Here is a 13,707-nt window from a genome sequence, read left to right on the forward strand (position 1 = left end):
TCTCAGCAGTCAAAATGTTGTTTTTTTTAATGTGTGTGTTTCATTTTTACCTTTGATCTCTGAACTAAAGGCTCACATTCGAATAATTGAGATGTGCTTGTTTGGAAGTCAGATTCTGGCTGCGATGATGTCAACTTAAATGTCTCTCATGCCATAAATAATATTCAGTGAACCCACCTACAAAGAGACCAAGGAGTGAAAACATCTCTCATCTTGGAGACTAATGAATCCTCAGGGAAAGGGGAGCCAATTGAACCAAGCCATCAGAAAAACATGAAGAAGGGAAACAAGTAAAGCCATTCCCTCCTGATCTGACAAGTCAGAGAAAAACAAATGTAGATATCTCATTGGACAGAAAAGTTATGAGATGATGCTAGCTGGTAGAGATAAGATGAATTATCAAACCATTGTTCTAAAAGACACAATTTCTCCCTTCTGTTCACTTTTTGTGGATCACTTTTTGTGGATTTTGAAAGATTGTTTATGTTCCTCATTGATGGGAGCACAACCTCACCCCACAAAACCCAATCTTTGCCAGCACGTTCTAGTCTTTCTTAAACCCAGAGGCCAATGGTACTCCCAAAAACCTCCTGGAAGCTATATTAGTTGTAATTTCCGCTATTCTCTAGGACAGTGGTTCTCAACCTGAGGGTCCCGGGTATTTTGGCCTACAACTCCCAGAAATCCCAGCCAGTTTACCAACGTTTAGGATTTCTAGGAGTTGAAGACCAAAATATCTGGGGACCCACAGGTTGAGAACCACTGCTCTAGAGAGCCATAGTCTGAAAGGTGCCATAATTCCATACCCATTAACTATTGTAATTTAGCAGAAATGATCTCGATTAATCCACTACTATCCTATTTTTTAGCTTTTAAAATGTCCTTGTTTCTTGCTTTTCCTTCCATTTTTCCCATTTGTCCTCATCTTATTTCAGTTACGGGGGAGGGGGGGGGATTACTGCAAATACCAAAAGTAGTTTGCACTCAAGTTAGGTCACTAGGAAGCAGAAAAGAGGAGGCGACAAAATATTTTCCTTCCCAGCAGACTCTGAGAAACACAAACTGCTTCAGCCTCTTCTGACTTCGTCCTCATTAATAATATTTACTTTCTTGATCACATTGCATATTGCTTAGCTACAAGTATTTCAGTTTTCATCTGTGAAATGTTGGAGGCTATGTAGTTCTTAAGCATGCTAGGGCTGTAACAAAGTCCTGATTATGTCATGAAGACTTCAAAGAGGTTTCTCCAAAGGCTGCTAATTCTTCCAAGAACATTAAAATCCACAAGCATCTTCTGTATTAACAGATACAATATGCCTGGCCCAGCATCATCCAATAGAAACAAATAGCCACAAATAGCTGGTGGTGCAGTGGGTTAAAGTGCTAGCTGCTGAACTTGCTGACCAAAAGGCTGCATGTTCAAATCCAGGGAGCAGGGTGAGCTCCTGCTGTTAGCCCCAGCTACTGCTAATCTAGCAGCTCGAAAACATGCAAATGTGAGTAGATCAATAAGTACCACTCTAACAGAAAGATAATGACCACATGACCTTGGAGGCGTCTACAGCTCTTCAACTTAGAAATAAAGATGAGCACCAACCCCCAGAGTCTGACATGACTGGACTTAAGGTCAGGGGAAAGCCTTTACCTTTACCTATCTACACAAAACATAATAGTTATGCAAATATATAACATTTGACATGAAATTATTATGGTCGGGAGCATATGCCAATTTATAATGGGAATCTCAGAACTTACTATGTAGTCATGTTATTATATTACAGAGCTACCAAAAGAGCAATAAAAAGGAGGCACTTCACATATTATCAAGGTCAGTGTATTATCAATGCCTCAACAGACAAAAATATCCCTGTTGGTACGGCCCCTTATAAAATAAAAGAGATGCCAAAGTTCTCAAAGCTCTACGGCCAAAGTCCTCTGAAAGAGTGGAGAATCTAACATATAAGAGTTGCTCTCATAAGTGGAAGAAATCATATGTCTTTTCTCCCAGCGTGTAAGGAGACCTAGCCATTCGGAATTAAGGTAAGATAATATAGGATCTTTGATGGTGTGACAAAAGGGGTTCAATCCCATTCAATGCCGCAATGGGGGAACTCAGCTTCCTGGAATAATCTGGAGAACTGGATCAAGAGTCCTATTGAAGTCAGCTCTCTTCAGAATTTGTCAGAAAGATGATAAAGTGTACAAAAGACAGGTAACAATTTTAGTCAAGGAGCCTCAAGTGGCGCAGTGGGTTAAACCTTTGTGCCGGCAGGACTGCTTACTGACAGATCAGCAGTTAGAATCTGGGGAGAGCGGGTTGAGTTTCCTCTGGCAGCTCCAGCTCCCCATGCAGGGATACAAGAGAAGCCTTCCATAACGATGGTAAAACATCAAACATCTGGGCAACGTCCCTGCAGACGGCCAATTCTCTCCTACTAGAAGCAACTTGCAGTTTTTTAAATTGCTTCTGACATGAAAAAAAGCCAACCTACCCAGAGGTTCCATCAACAAATGGAAGGGACCACTAAGTATGCATTGTGATTTCAGCAATATTCATACTTGGGACTGGAAAGGAGAAATAATTTGTTCTCCTGCTGGCTATGCCTTTTTGCCTATGGCACGAATGGGATTCCTGATCACATCACAAACTAGCGTGTCGTGGTCTTATTTAATATTGAGGATTTTAAACAGAGGCTGGATGGCCATCTGTTGAGAATGCTTGGATTGTATTTTCCTGCATGACAGAATGGGATTGGACTGGATAGCCCTTGTGGTCTCTTCCAACTTAATGATTTTATGACTTCCAGATATCCCTGCACCTTAAGAAATGTTTTGTTGGCTCTGGGTCAGAAAATAAGAATATAGCCATTTTTACTGGGGGAAATCTGAAGAGGAAAGACTTATTACATCACCATGGCTCCCAATCATCCTTGAGCAAGTTGTAAATATTCCTTTTTTATAATTTGTTAATATTTCTGCATATATTCTAGAATTAGTTTCTCCCAATATTTTAAGGTTTTTGAGTCATAGCTTATTATTTATTTATTTATTACTGTGCTTATATACCGCCGTTTCTCAGCCTAAATCGGCGATTCAACGCGGTTTACAACACAATGACAAGCAGCAATATTCCATTAAAAAGCATAAAAACACATACACAATACACAATATTATTGGGCCACCAATAATAATCCAATGCATCTCTTAATTGTAGTCGCAATCCAATTTCGTCGTCTGTGATTAACCAATCCTTGTTCATCAGTTTCGTTGCACCAGATTAATCGAATGCTTGTTTAAACATCCATGTCTTCAACCTTTTTCGAAATACCATCAGTGAAGGGGCTGATCTCACCTCTATGGGGAGGGCATTCCAAAGCCGAGGGGCCACCACAGAAAAGGCCCTGTCTCTCGTTCCCGCCAGCCGCACCTGTGAAGCAGGCGGGATAGAGAGCAGGGCCTCCCCAGAAGATCTTAGGGTCCTGGTGGGCTGATAGGCCGAGATACGTTCGGATAGATAAGTTGGGCCAGAACCGTTTAGGGCTTTAAAGGCCAGCGCCAGCACTTTGAATTGGGCCCGGTAGCAAATCGGCAGCCAGTGGAGCTGGTACAGCAGAGGAGTTGTATGCTCCCTGCGCCCAGCTCTGGTTAGTATCATGGCTTCCGCCCGTTGGACTAATTGGAGCTTCCGAGCCGTCTTCAAAGGCAACCCCACGTAGAGAGTGTTGCAGTAGTCAAGACGGGATGTAACCAGAGCGTGGACTACCGTGGCCAAGTCAGACTTCCCAAGGTACGGTCGCAGTTGGCGCACAAGTTTTAGCTGTGCGAATGCTCCCCTGGTCACCGCCGAAACCTGGGGTTCCAGGCTCAGCGATGAGTCCAGGATCACACCCAAACTGCGAACCTGCGTCTTCAGGGGGAGTGCGACCCCGTCTAACACAGGCTGTAACCCTATACCCTGTTCGACCTTGCGACTAACCAGGAGTACCTCTGTCTTGTCTGGATTCAATTTCAATTTGTTCGCCCCCATCCAGACCGTCACAGCGGCCAAGCACCGGTTCAGGACCTCAACAGCCTCCTTAGTAGCAGGTGGAAAGGAGTGACAGAGTTGGACATCATCTGCGTACAGATGACATCGCATTCCGAAACTCCGGATGATCTCGCCCAGCGGCTTCATGTAGATGTTAAACAACATGGGAGATAGTATTGAACCCTGAGGAACCCCACAAGACAAAGGTTGTGGGGTTGAACAGGAGCCTCCCAGTAACACCTTCTGTGACCGACCCTCGAGGAATGAGCGGAGCCACTGCAGAACAGTACCTCCAAGACCCATCCCCGCGAGGCGTCCCAGAAGGATACCGTGGTCGACGGTATCGAAGGCCGCTGAGAGGTCAAGCAGCACCAACAGGGACACACTCCCCCTGTCGAGCTCCCGACGCAGATCATCCACTAAGGCGACCAAGGCTGTCTCGGTACCATGCCCCGGTCTAAAGCCAGACTGTGCCGGGTCCAGATAATCCGTGTCTACCAAGAATGCCTGGAGTTGTGAGGCCACCACACGTTCCATGACTTTGCCCAAAAAGGGGAGATTGGAAACAGGCCGATAGTTGACGAATTGAGTGGGGTCCAGTGATGGTTTTTTCAACAGTGGTTTTATCACAGCTTGCTTTAAGCTGGCTGGAATTTTGCCTTCCCGAAGGGAGGCATTAACCACCACCTTCACCCACTCGGCCAATCCCCCTCTGGCCTCCTTCAGAAGCCAGGATGGGCAGGGGTCTAGGATGCATGTGGTAGCTCTCATTCCTCCAAGCACCTTGTCCACATCCTTGGATTGAACCAATTGAAATGAATCCATCAAAACTGGACAAGCAGATGCTCGTGTTACATCCTCAGAGACTGCCGTTAATATGGTATCCAGTCCAGAGCGGATCAAAGCGACTTTGTCTGCAAAGAACTGAGCAAAAGCTTCACAGCGAGCTGCCGAGTCATCAGGGCACCCATCCTGAGTGGTGGGTTTTAACAGGCCTCTGACAACTCGGAACAGTTCAGCCGGACGGTTCTTTGCAGACGCAATAGTGGCCGCAAAGAAAGTCTTCTTAGCGGCTTTTATTGCCGCGGCATATGCCCTTAAAAAGGACACAAACCGTGTTCGATTTGGCTCGCTCGGATCCGAACGCCACACGCTCTCTAGTTCCCTCTTCTTTCGCTTCAACGCTGCCAGCTCCTCGGTGAACCAAGGAGCTGGTTTAGCTCAGCTACTTGAGAGGGGACGTTCTGGAGCGATCGTGTCTATTGCCCTAGTCATCTCCCCATTCCAGAGAGCGACCAGGGCATCAACAGGATCACCTACCGAGGTGGCGGGAAATTCCCCAAGAGCCGTCAGGAATCCATCCGGATCCATAAGCCTCCTGGGGTGGACCAGCTTAATGGGTCCTCCACCTCTGCGGAGGTTAGGGGGTGCAGTGAGTCTAAAGCTGACCAGGTGGTGGTCGGTCCATGGCAACGGAGAGATGGATAACTCCTCAACACCGCCACCTTCCTCCCATCCCTGATAAAAAACTAAGTCCAATATATGTCCAGCACTGTGGGTGGGGCCAGATACCCGCTGGGACAGCCCCATGGTCGCCATGGTAGACATGAAGTCCTGAGCCGCTCCCGTCCTGAGCTTACACTGTGGCTCAATGTTTAATGAAAAGGTATTTATGTGTATTTTAATAGGCATAAACCTCTCCCTAAAATTTAAAATTTACTTTTTACTTTAAAATTTAAAATTTACTTTTTTTCCGTAGTTAGTGACAATGTGATCAATGCAGATGAAGGTTTTACTTGGAATATATTCTTAGCAAATAAGACAAAGAGACCACAGGAAAAGTTGAATGCTATAGGAGTTTTATATTGAGAAGGAACACAATAGTGGGCATGCATTCTTTTCTTCCGTGCTTCATCTGTTTCTAGACTTGTTTTGATCTTCATTGCAATGTACATGTCTTCTCTCAGATGGGAGAAGGAAGTTCATACGCTGCTGAGTAAACCAAACCCTTTGTTCACACATTCCCCAGCAGCAGATGTACATATAATTTCACCAATACTGGAAATGATATATAGTCATTTCAAAGCCATTGATAATTCAGATCACAATTAATTTATAAGCTGGCAGGCATCTTATGCATCTTATAAGAAATTCCATAATGTATTTATGTGCTGTTTGAAGAAACACTTCTTTCCATTTGTCCTGAAGCTGCCGCTGTTTATATCCTGGAGATGATGCTAGGTTCTAATATTAGGAGCAATGCATCGGCTTTCTCTTTCTAATATGTTGCCCCTTATTTGCCATTTTCCTAAACTACTGTATACTGATTTTCTTGCTTCCTGGCAGGGGGCTGGACTGGATGGCCCACAAGGTCTCTTCCAACTCAATGATTGTATGATTCTAGGTTCTGCAAACTGTGCTTCTATAAGATTTTCTCCTGTCTTCATTTTGTCTCTTTTCTCTGCACTTTTTTGAACTCTGCAATCTCCATTTCTATGTGTCTTAAAGCCAGCTTTGCATTCACTAAGCTAAGAACTCTATCCCATGGTGGGGACGGGGAGGAAGCATCATATTACCATGGCATTTTGTTCCATAGCATTATAAAGGACATCCGTCCATTTCTCATTCTTCTTCAAACATTGTATTTTCTTGCCAGTTTTACAGAAATTGTCAGTTTTCAGATTTTTCCCATGACACAGTGTAGTCTCCACGCACTCTGTTTTTAAAATTTAAAAAATCTTCAGAAAATAAGCTTACTTGACTTTCCCTCAGATCCCACTGCTCTAGAGGAGACCCAAATAGCTGATCTTACACTAAACTTATTACAATTGTTCAATCATGAGGATAGTCTTATTTAACTCCTTATATCTATCTTTCCCCTTTTTTCTGGAAATGAGACCCTTCCACTTTGCCTCCCAGGTCCTTCTGATTTGGCCCGTCTTATAATAACTTTTCCTTTTACTAATATAATCTTGGAGTAGGTAGTCAGCTAGATTTTTATACCAAGTTTTTATATACCATTTCTTGTGGTCCTTCCAGACTAGCACAACTGAGGTTTTAATTGCATTCATCATGTATTTTATCATACATTCTATATTTATTATATTCTAAAGTCCCTTTTAAAATATCTATATCTTATTTTATTCTTTGGAGTCTTATCTTATTCCATGTTTATTGCTGTCTGCACGGAAGATATCACATTCTATTAATGGTGATTGCTCTGATTTCTGAGGAGTCGTAATATGACTCCAAAGTCATTATTTAGAAGCAATGCTTCATGGGAGAATAGAGTTCAGAGTCCCTGGAGCAACAAGTGATTAAAGTTACGACTTCTTCATGTCCCTTTCATTTCTGTTATCGAATCCCCCCCCAAAAAAATTCTCAATAAACCAAATCTACTAACTGACAGTGAAAGAATCCTCTATTTCCCCCTATATAATATAATGATCACAAGAAAATAATGCATGTACTAAAAGTAACATCCAATGTTAGTGACAAGGGCCCCTGATAAAGCAGGAATTTAATTTTGGTGAGAAGTTTTACCTTCAAGATTGTGATTATACATTCATATTACTAAAAAATACTAGATCAGTACATCGCAAGTTATCTGTTATGTGGGATTGGTAAAAAAATCTAGCATTCCTAAAACTAGCATCATATTTGTGCACATTAATTACAGCTGTTTCTTTCCTTCCTGGAAACTTACCATGGGTGAAGCTAAAAGCTCAGTGACTGTCATGAAATTGGTGACAATCACTTTGAGTAGAATTGGGCTGATATACATTGATACATTGATATATACAATGTTCATTAGAAGAGTCCTGTGTTCCCCATAATTGTTACGTCTTCCCTGCAGGTTATAGAGATGTGGCTCTACCTGGCTGCCCTCTTGGGGTTTTACTTCCTCTGCCGATGGTTCCGGGAGAGACAGACTGTGGAGAAATTGACAGAGAAATATGTGTTCATTACCGGCTGTGATTCTGGGTTTGGGTACCATCTCGCCAGGCAGCTGGATGCCCAGGGCATGCGAGTGTTGGCAGGTTGTCTCACCCAGAAAGGGGCAGATCAACTGGAAAAGGTCACATCAGAAAGGCTGAAAACCACGCTCTTGGATGTCACCAGCACAGAAAGCGTGGCTGCAGCAACTGAGTGGGTGAAAGGATGTGTTGGGAATAAAGGTACAGTAGTGGACTTTCTCAATTTTTCCCCCAAAATGGAAGTCCTTTGAAAATACTTTTTCCCCTTTCTGGAACAGATAATATGCAGGACAGAGCAATGTGGACGCCAGTCCTCAGCTGTAAACCAACGAATCCTGCCTCAAGAGCTCAGAGGCAGAGCTTTGCCAATGAACTAAAAACTTCACCTTCATTTTTTCAACTTCTAAGTGTGGCATTTTCCCTTAATCTATCAGGCTCCATGCTGTACTTCTGAAAATGTTGGAACTCATAAGTAATATTCATGCCAATGAGTGGTCCAAAAATAGGTAGTTGAAAAAGACAGGATAGAAGATGATATCCACCTTGAAATGATGATCAAATCTTTTTACACTATCTAATTATATCAATTTGATACCACATTAACAACTATCATTATCATACAGCATCCTGGGATTTGTAGTTTGGGAAGGCCCTTGAGGTCTCTGACAGATCATTCTAAATACGCCATAAACTATAAGGATTCCACAGGTCAAGCAACAGCGGTTAAAGTAGTGTCAAACTGCTATAATAGTGTAGTGGGAAAGCAATGTTAATCTAACCCACACTTTTTCATCTGTAATATAAGTTGACAAGTGTAGGCAACAATTAACTTTGCAGTGATTAGCAATTAAAGTTGTCTAAGTTAAAGATTACACAGGCTGTTAGAAAAGCAAGATTCTTTCACAAAGTTCACAAGGCTTTTGAGACTCTGGGTCCATTCAGCCAGTGTTGAAAAGGCTACCAAAAATGGGAGGCGAAATGAAAAAGCAACCCTAAATTAAGAAATTCTCTCTTCATGCAGGACTCTGGGGATTGGTAAATAATGCGGGCATAGCTGTACCCCAAGCTCCTAATGAATGGCTGACCAAGGAAGACTTTATGAAGGTGATAAATATCAACCTCTTTGGGGTTATTGATGTGACAGTGCACGCCCTACCTCTGTTGAGAAAAGCCAGAGGGAGGATTGTCAACATGTCCAGCGTGGCAGGAAGACTATCGTACTTTGGAGGAGGTTACTGCCTGTCCAAGTATGGCGTGGAAGCCTTCTCTGATTGTCTGAGGTAAAGAAGATCCCCAGCTTGGGTTTTCCTCCATCCAAATTTCAAGTCACAGAGTGTTTCCTTACACTGAATGATGCAAGATTTATGGCATAATGTAAAATAAACCACGGGTAGATCACTTTGGATCTGCCCACACACTGCCATACCAGGGAAAGAAAATATGCCTCACAGATGATCAATAAAGAACAAGTAGTTTACTCTTCATAATTCAGATCACCATATTTACAATCATGTGATCAGTTGCATTGACTCACATAATGTCCTTTTATGAGAGGTTTAAAATGGCCTTTCTTTGTCTATGTAGATGAACTCCTTCAGCAGCTCATGAAGCGAGAGCACACTCCAAAATCTGTCTCTCTCTGCTTTCTCTCTGTGCTCTCTGCATGCACTTGCATAGCTCAAGCCTGAAAATGTAACAGTAACCAAAAGTCACAGGCTCAGCCATCTCCCTGGGTGTAGCCTGAGCAATCAGCTTCATGCATCTTATTTTACAGTTGACACACAGACACTAACTGATTTCTTGCATGCTTTAACAAGATTGTAGAAGCATTTGAAGATGTGCTATACTTAATCATAGTATTAGTCTTTTTAATTTTAATATTAACTATGTCATCTACTTAAAAGAAGTATTCCAGACATCAAACTAGAATCCCATTATGATTAAAGTTATTTCCTTTTACTTTTGCAGGAAAGTCAGAACTGGCCCTATTGTTAGACAAATCACCCTCAAGATATATATTCTAGATGTATTATAAAAGCAGCAGACTATTAATGATTTCATGTTCTGCGATTGTACATTTACTCTATTTGCTGCTACTCTTGAAATAGAACGTTTCTTGGGCTTGAAGTCAATATGAAAATTTAAGCTACTACATTGCTTTGGATAACAGCTCTGGAGATGAGGGATCAATTCCCTGTTTGGCCAAGGACATCCCCTTGGGGGAGTCACATATTCTCAGCCCCAGAAAATCTCTTAATAGGTTTGCTTTAGGGGAGCCATAGATTAGAAACAAGGCACACAACAACAACAGCATGCATTAGAAGACATATGAGTAATAGAGGGAGAGAGAGGTGGACTAACAGAAAAGAGAGAGAGAGAGAGATGACATATGAATGTGGGCAAACATATCAAAGAGCAAGGGGGCTGTATCACTGTATAAGGGGAAGAAATAAGAGAACAAAGAAAAAGAGACAAGATGAGCATGGGCAAGATTTATGAGAGGGAAGAAGGAAAGGACATTACTCAGAAGCTACCAACAAGGGGAGAAAGAGAAAGAATGGAAAACAATGAGTAAGACATAGAAGGGGTAAAAGAAACAAAATCAGGGAAATTAAAAAAGATAGGATGCAAGTGCATAAGAAAGGTTTAACTGAAAAATCTTTGTATCTGTCATTTGTAATTAATGATGTGTAGACCTTAGGAAAAGAAAACCAAAAAACATTTTGAGTTGATTAAGGCGAGTGGGAAAACAACTGAGAAAAGTACAAATAAGATTGAAAAACTGCCAAACAGAAATCCTTAAGTCTCATATTCAGCATTCCTTCATGAATAGGAGGTAGCCCAATATTTCCCACCTTGTTCACGGTCTACCCAATGCCCTGGTGCTGGATGAAGTTTCAGAAACTTTGTGTTGGCTGTCATCCTATGCATGTTCATTCTTAGCACTTAAGCCTCATTGAGGGTTGCAATGGGACTTCTGTGTAAGTGCCTTCAAGTTGCCTTCTGACCTATGGCAGTCCCATAATTTCATTGGGTTTTCTTAGGCAACAAACATTCTGAGATGGCTTTGCAGTTTCCTTCCTCTGAAATCACAGTACATATACAAATCACTTCCCCGTAGAAAGGTTATTATTATATGTGAACTGGAAATGGTGATCTTTTCCTTTTTATTTATTCAGGCGAGAGCTCCGTCCTTTTGGGGTTCAAGTCAGTATTATAGAGCCTGGTGGTTTTGCTACACCCATTCAGAACAATATTGTAGAGGCCTTCCAAACGGCATGGAGCCAGGTGCCTTCTGACACCAAAGACGCCTATGGGCAGCAATACATGGAGACCTGTGAGTAAAAAATTACATCAAAGTTGTGCTAAAGGTGGGCAATGTCATTGCATTCATTGCTTTTGAGAGGTGAATTTTTCCTAGCCTTTGCAGCACAAAGGCTAATGGGAGCTGTCCAATGTGATGAACTTCTTTGGGGCTTCTTTTTGTGTCAGGAGCTACTTGAAAAACTGCAAGTTGCTTCTGGTGTGAGAAAATTGGCCATCTGCAAGGACATTGCCCAGGAGACACCTGGGTGTTTGATGTTTTACCATCCTTGTGAGAAGCTTCTCTCATGTCCCGCATGAGGAGCTGGAGCTGACAGATGGAGTTAAACCCACTCTCCCTGGATTTGAACCACTGGTCAGCGGTCCTGCCGACACAAGGGTTTGACCCATTGCACCACCGGGGGCTCCTTTGGAGCTTATGGTTTGACACCTTGGGTAGTTCCCATAAAATCAGGAGTAGATTTCATAAAACCCAGCATGGATTCATTTTCCAAAACCATCAGGTATGTTGAAGTGTCTCAGAAGCAAAAATAAAAGTAGGAGAGCATCTTACTAAAATGTCATTCTTAAAGTATCATGGATATTTTCACAGGCTGTGCAAACTTCACCCACCTGCTTAGGGTCCTGTTTAATGGTTTGGATTAGACAATATTCCAGTTCATTTTTGTTTGGACAGATCTGACACAAAACTGAAATCAGATCAAATTGTGAACATCTGTATTTTGCCCTATCACTGACTGGTACTGGGAAGCAGAAACACCATAAGAGTTTGTGCTTGTTGTCCTCCCCCCCCCCCTAAAAAAAACAATTTTAAACAATTTACAGATCTGATGCCCTTCACATGGAAATTAATTGCAGACTTGTAGAGCTACAGAATCTGTATAAGCCACATTTAAACCACGACTTTGATAAAATCAAAGGAAAAAGTGTACATGTTCCTTCAAGTCACCTATCAACTTATGTTATCCCACAAATGTAAAGAGTGTTCTTATACAAGGGATATTGAGATGTGGTTTGCCTTCCTTTCCTTTAAAACATTATTGACATTAACAAGGAGCCAACAAAAGAAACCAAGCAGGAGGAAAAATATTGATTGTATATATCTAATATATTGACTCTTCAACTTTTCTTTAACTCAAGTACTATAATTGGAAAGTGCTGATGAAATTCTTGCTCCAGTTTGAACCTAGACCTATTTCTCGTATCTCTCCTCCCTTTCTTCTTCCTTCTGGAGTCTTCTTTACATGCTGCTATTTTAAAATATTTAGAAAATATACCATCTGGATAATTGAACTATTTTTGATGCTGTGCCAAATAACTTCAGATAAATGTAATCCAGACCCAATCTAGGTCAGACCTAATCTTGCACTACTTCTTTCCTTCCTCTTTTTCACATGCAGGCTGCAAATTGCTCCGGGATCACTCAAAGAGAGCCAACAACAACAACTGGCTGGTCACCGACAGCATAGAACATGCCTTGACATCCCGCTACCCTCGCACTCGCTACTCTATAGGTCGAGACGCAAAATACTTCCACCTTCCTATGTCTTATTTGCCAACAGCTGTGTCAGATTTTGTGCTGGCTCGCTTTATGCCAAAGCCAGCACTGGCATTGTAATCAATCTTGTCTAAAATGCTTTGCAAATAAGTCAATAAATCAAGTAGGTGGGACATAACCTCCATACATATACATATATCTCTCCTAATGAGATGCTGCTCTTAGTTATGACCATTGATGTGTCAATCATAATAAGGTTTTTGCTATATATTTTTATCAAAAGTCTTAAATACTGTTTTAGCTCATTATGACATAATTGTCTGCATAGAAGGACAAAATCAGGGGAAAGTCCTGTGTCGTTCCAGTCACTTGGTTCAATTGTTGAACAATGAGGTAACACAGATAAGCATTTTACTAATTCAATTCCCCTACTGTAGTTGTGGCTAGTAACTGAATTAACACCCAGGGAATATCTGGAAAGCCAAATATCACAACGGGACAGATAACAGAAAAAAATGAAATGCAAAAATACAGAATGGGGGACACATGGCTCGAGAGCAGTACGTGGACAACAAGTTAAACATGAGCCAACAATATGATGTCAAAAAAAGCCAATGGGATTTTGGCTTGCATCAATAGGAGTATAGTGTCTAGATCTAGGGAAGTCATGCTCCCCGCCCCCCATTCTGCCTTGGTTAGACCACACCTGGAATATTGTGTCCAATTCTAGGCACCACAATTGAAGAGAGATATTGACAAGCTGGAGAGTGTCCAGAGAAGGGTGACTAAAATGATCAAGGGTCTGGAGAACAAGCCCTATGAGGAGCGGCTTAAAGAGCTGGGCATGTTTAGCCTGCAGAAGAGAAGGCTGAGAGGAGACA

General features: G+C 42.0%; 1 protein-coding gene across 2 annotated transcripts; it reads left to right on the forward strand.

Moving 5' to 3' along the window:
- The first annotated feature begins 7,892 nt into the window (after positions 1-7,892).
- LOC132768360 (17-beta-hydroxysteroid dehydrogenase type 6-like) lies at positions 7,893-12,946 on the forward strand. 2 transcript variants are annotated; one of them, XM_060764173.2, is made up of 6 exons: positions 7,893-8,205; positions 9,026-9,284; positions 11,184-11,341; positions 12,256-12,262; positions 12,312-12,340; positions 12,762-12,946. In XM_060764173.2, the coding sequence occupies exons 1-6, from the start codon at positions 7,893-7,895 to the stop codon at positions 12,944-12,946; spliced, it is 951 nt and encodes a 316-aa protein (XP_060620156.2). The 2 variants fall into 2 exon arrangements, with proteins under 2 accessions (XP_060620156.2, XP_060620157.2); XM_060764174.2 differs by lacking the exons at positions 12,256-12,262; positions 12,312-12,340 and having other exon boundaries at positions 12,729-12,946.
- Positions 12,947-13,707: the final 761 nt, after the last annotated feature.

This window comes from Anolis sagrei, chromosome 2 (genome assembly GCF_037176765.1).
Source record: "Anolis sagrei isolate rAnoSag1 chromosome 2, rAnoSag1.mat, whole genome shotgun sequence".
NCBI classification, from domain to species: domain Eukaryota; kingdom Metazoa; phylum Chordata; class Lepidosauria; order Squamata; family Dactyloidae; genus Anolis; species Anolis sagrei.

Excerpts from the sequence above, each read along its gene's own strand:
- LOC132768360 (XM_060764173.2), top strand. The coding sequence starts at position 7,893 with ATGTGGCTCTACCTGGCTGCCCTCTTGGGGTTTTACTTCCTCTGCCGA. Across the intron at positions 8,206-9,025 it reads AGGATGTGTTGGGAATAAAG|GACTCTGGGGATTGGTAAAT; the intron begins GTACAGTAGTGG and ends CTCTTCATGCAG. Across the intron at positions 9,285-11,183 it reads GCCTTCTCTGATTGTCTGAG|GCGAGAGCTCCGTCCTTTTG; the intron begins GTAAAGAAGATC and ends TTATTTATTCAG.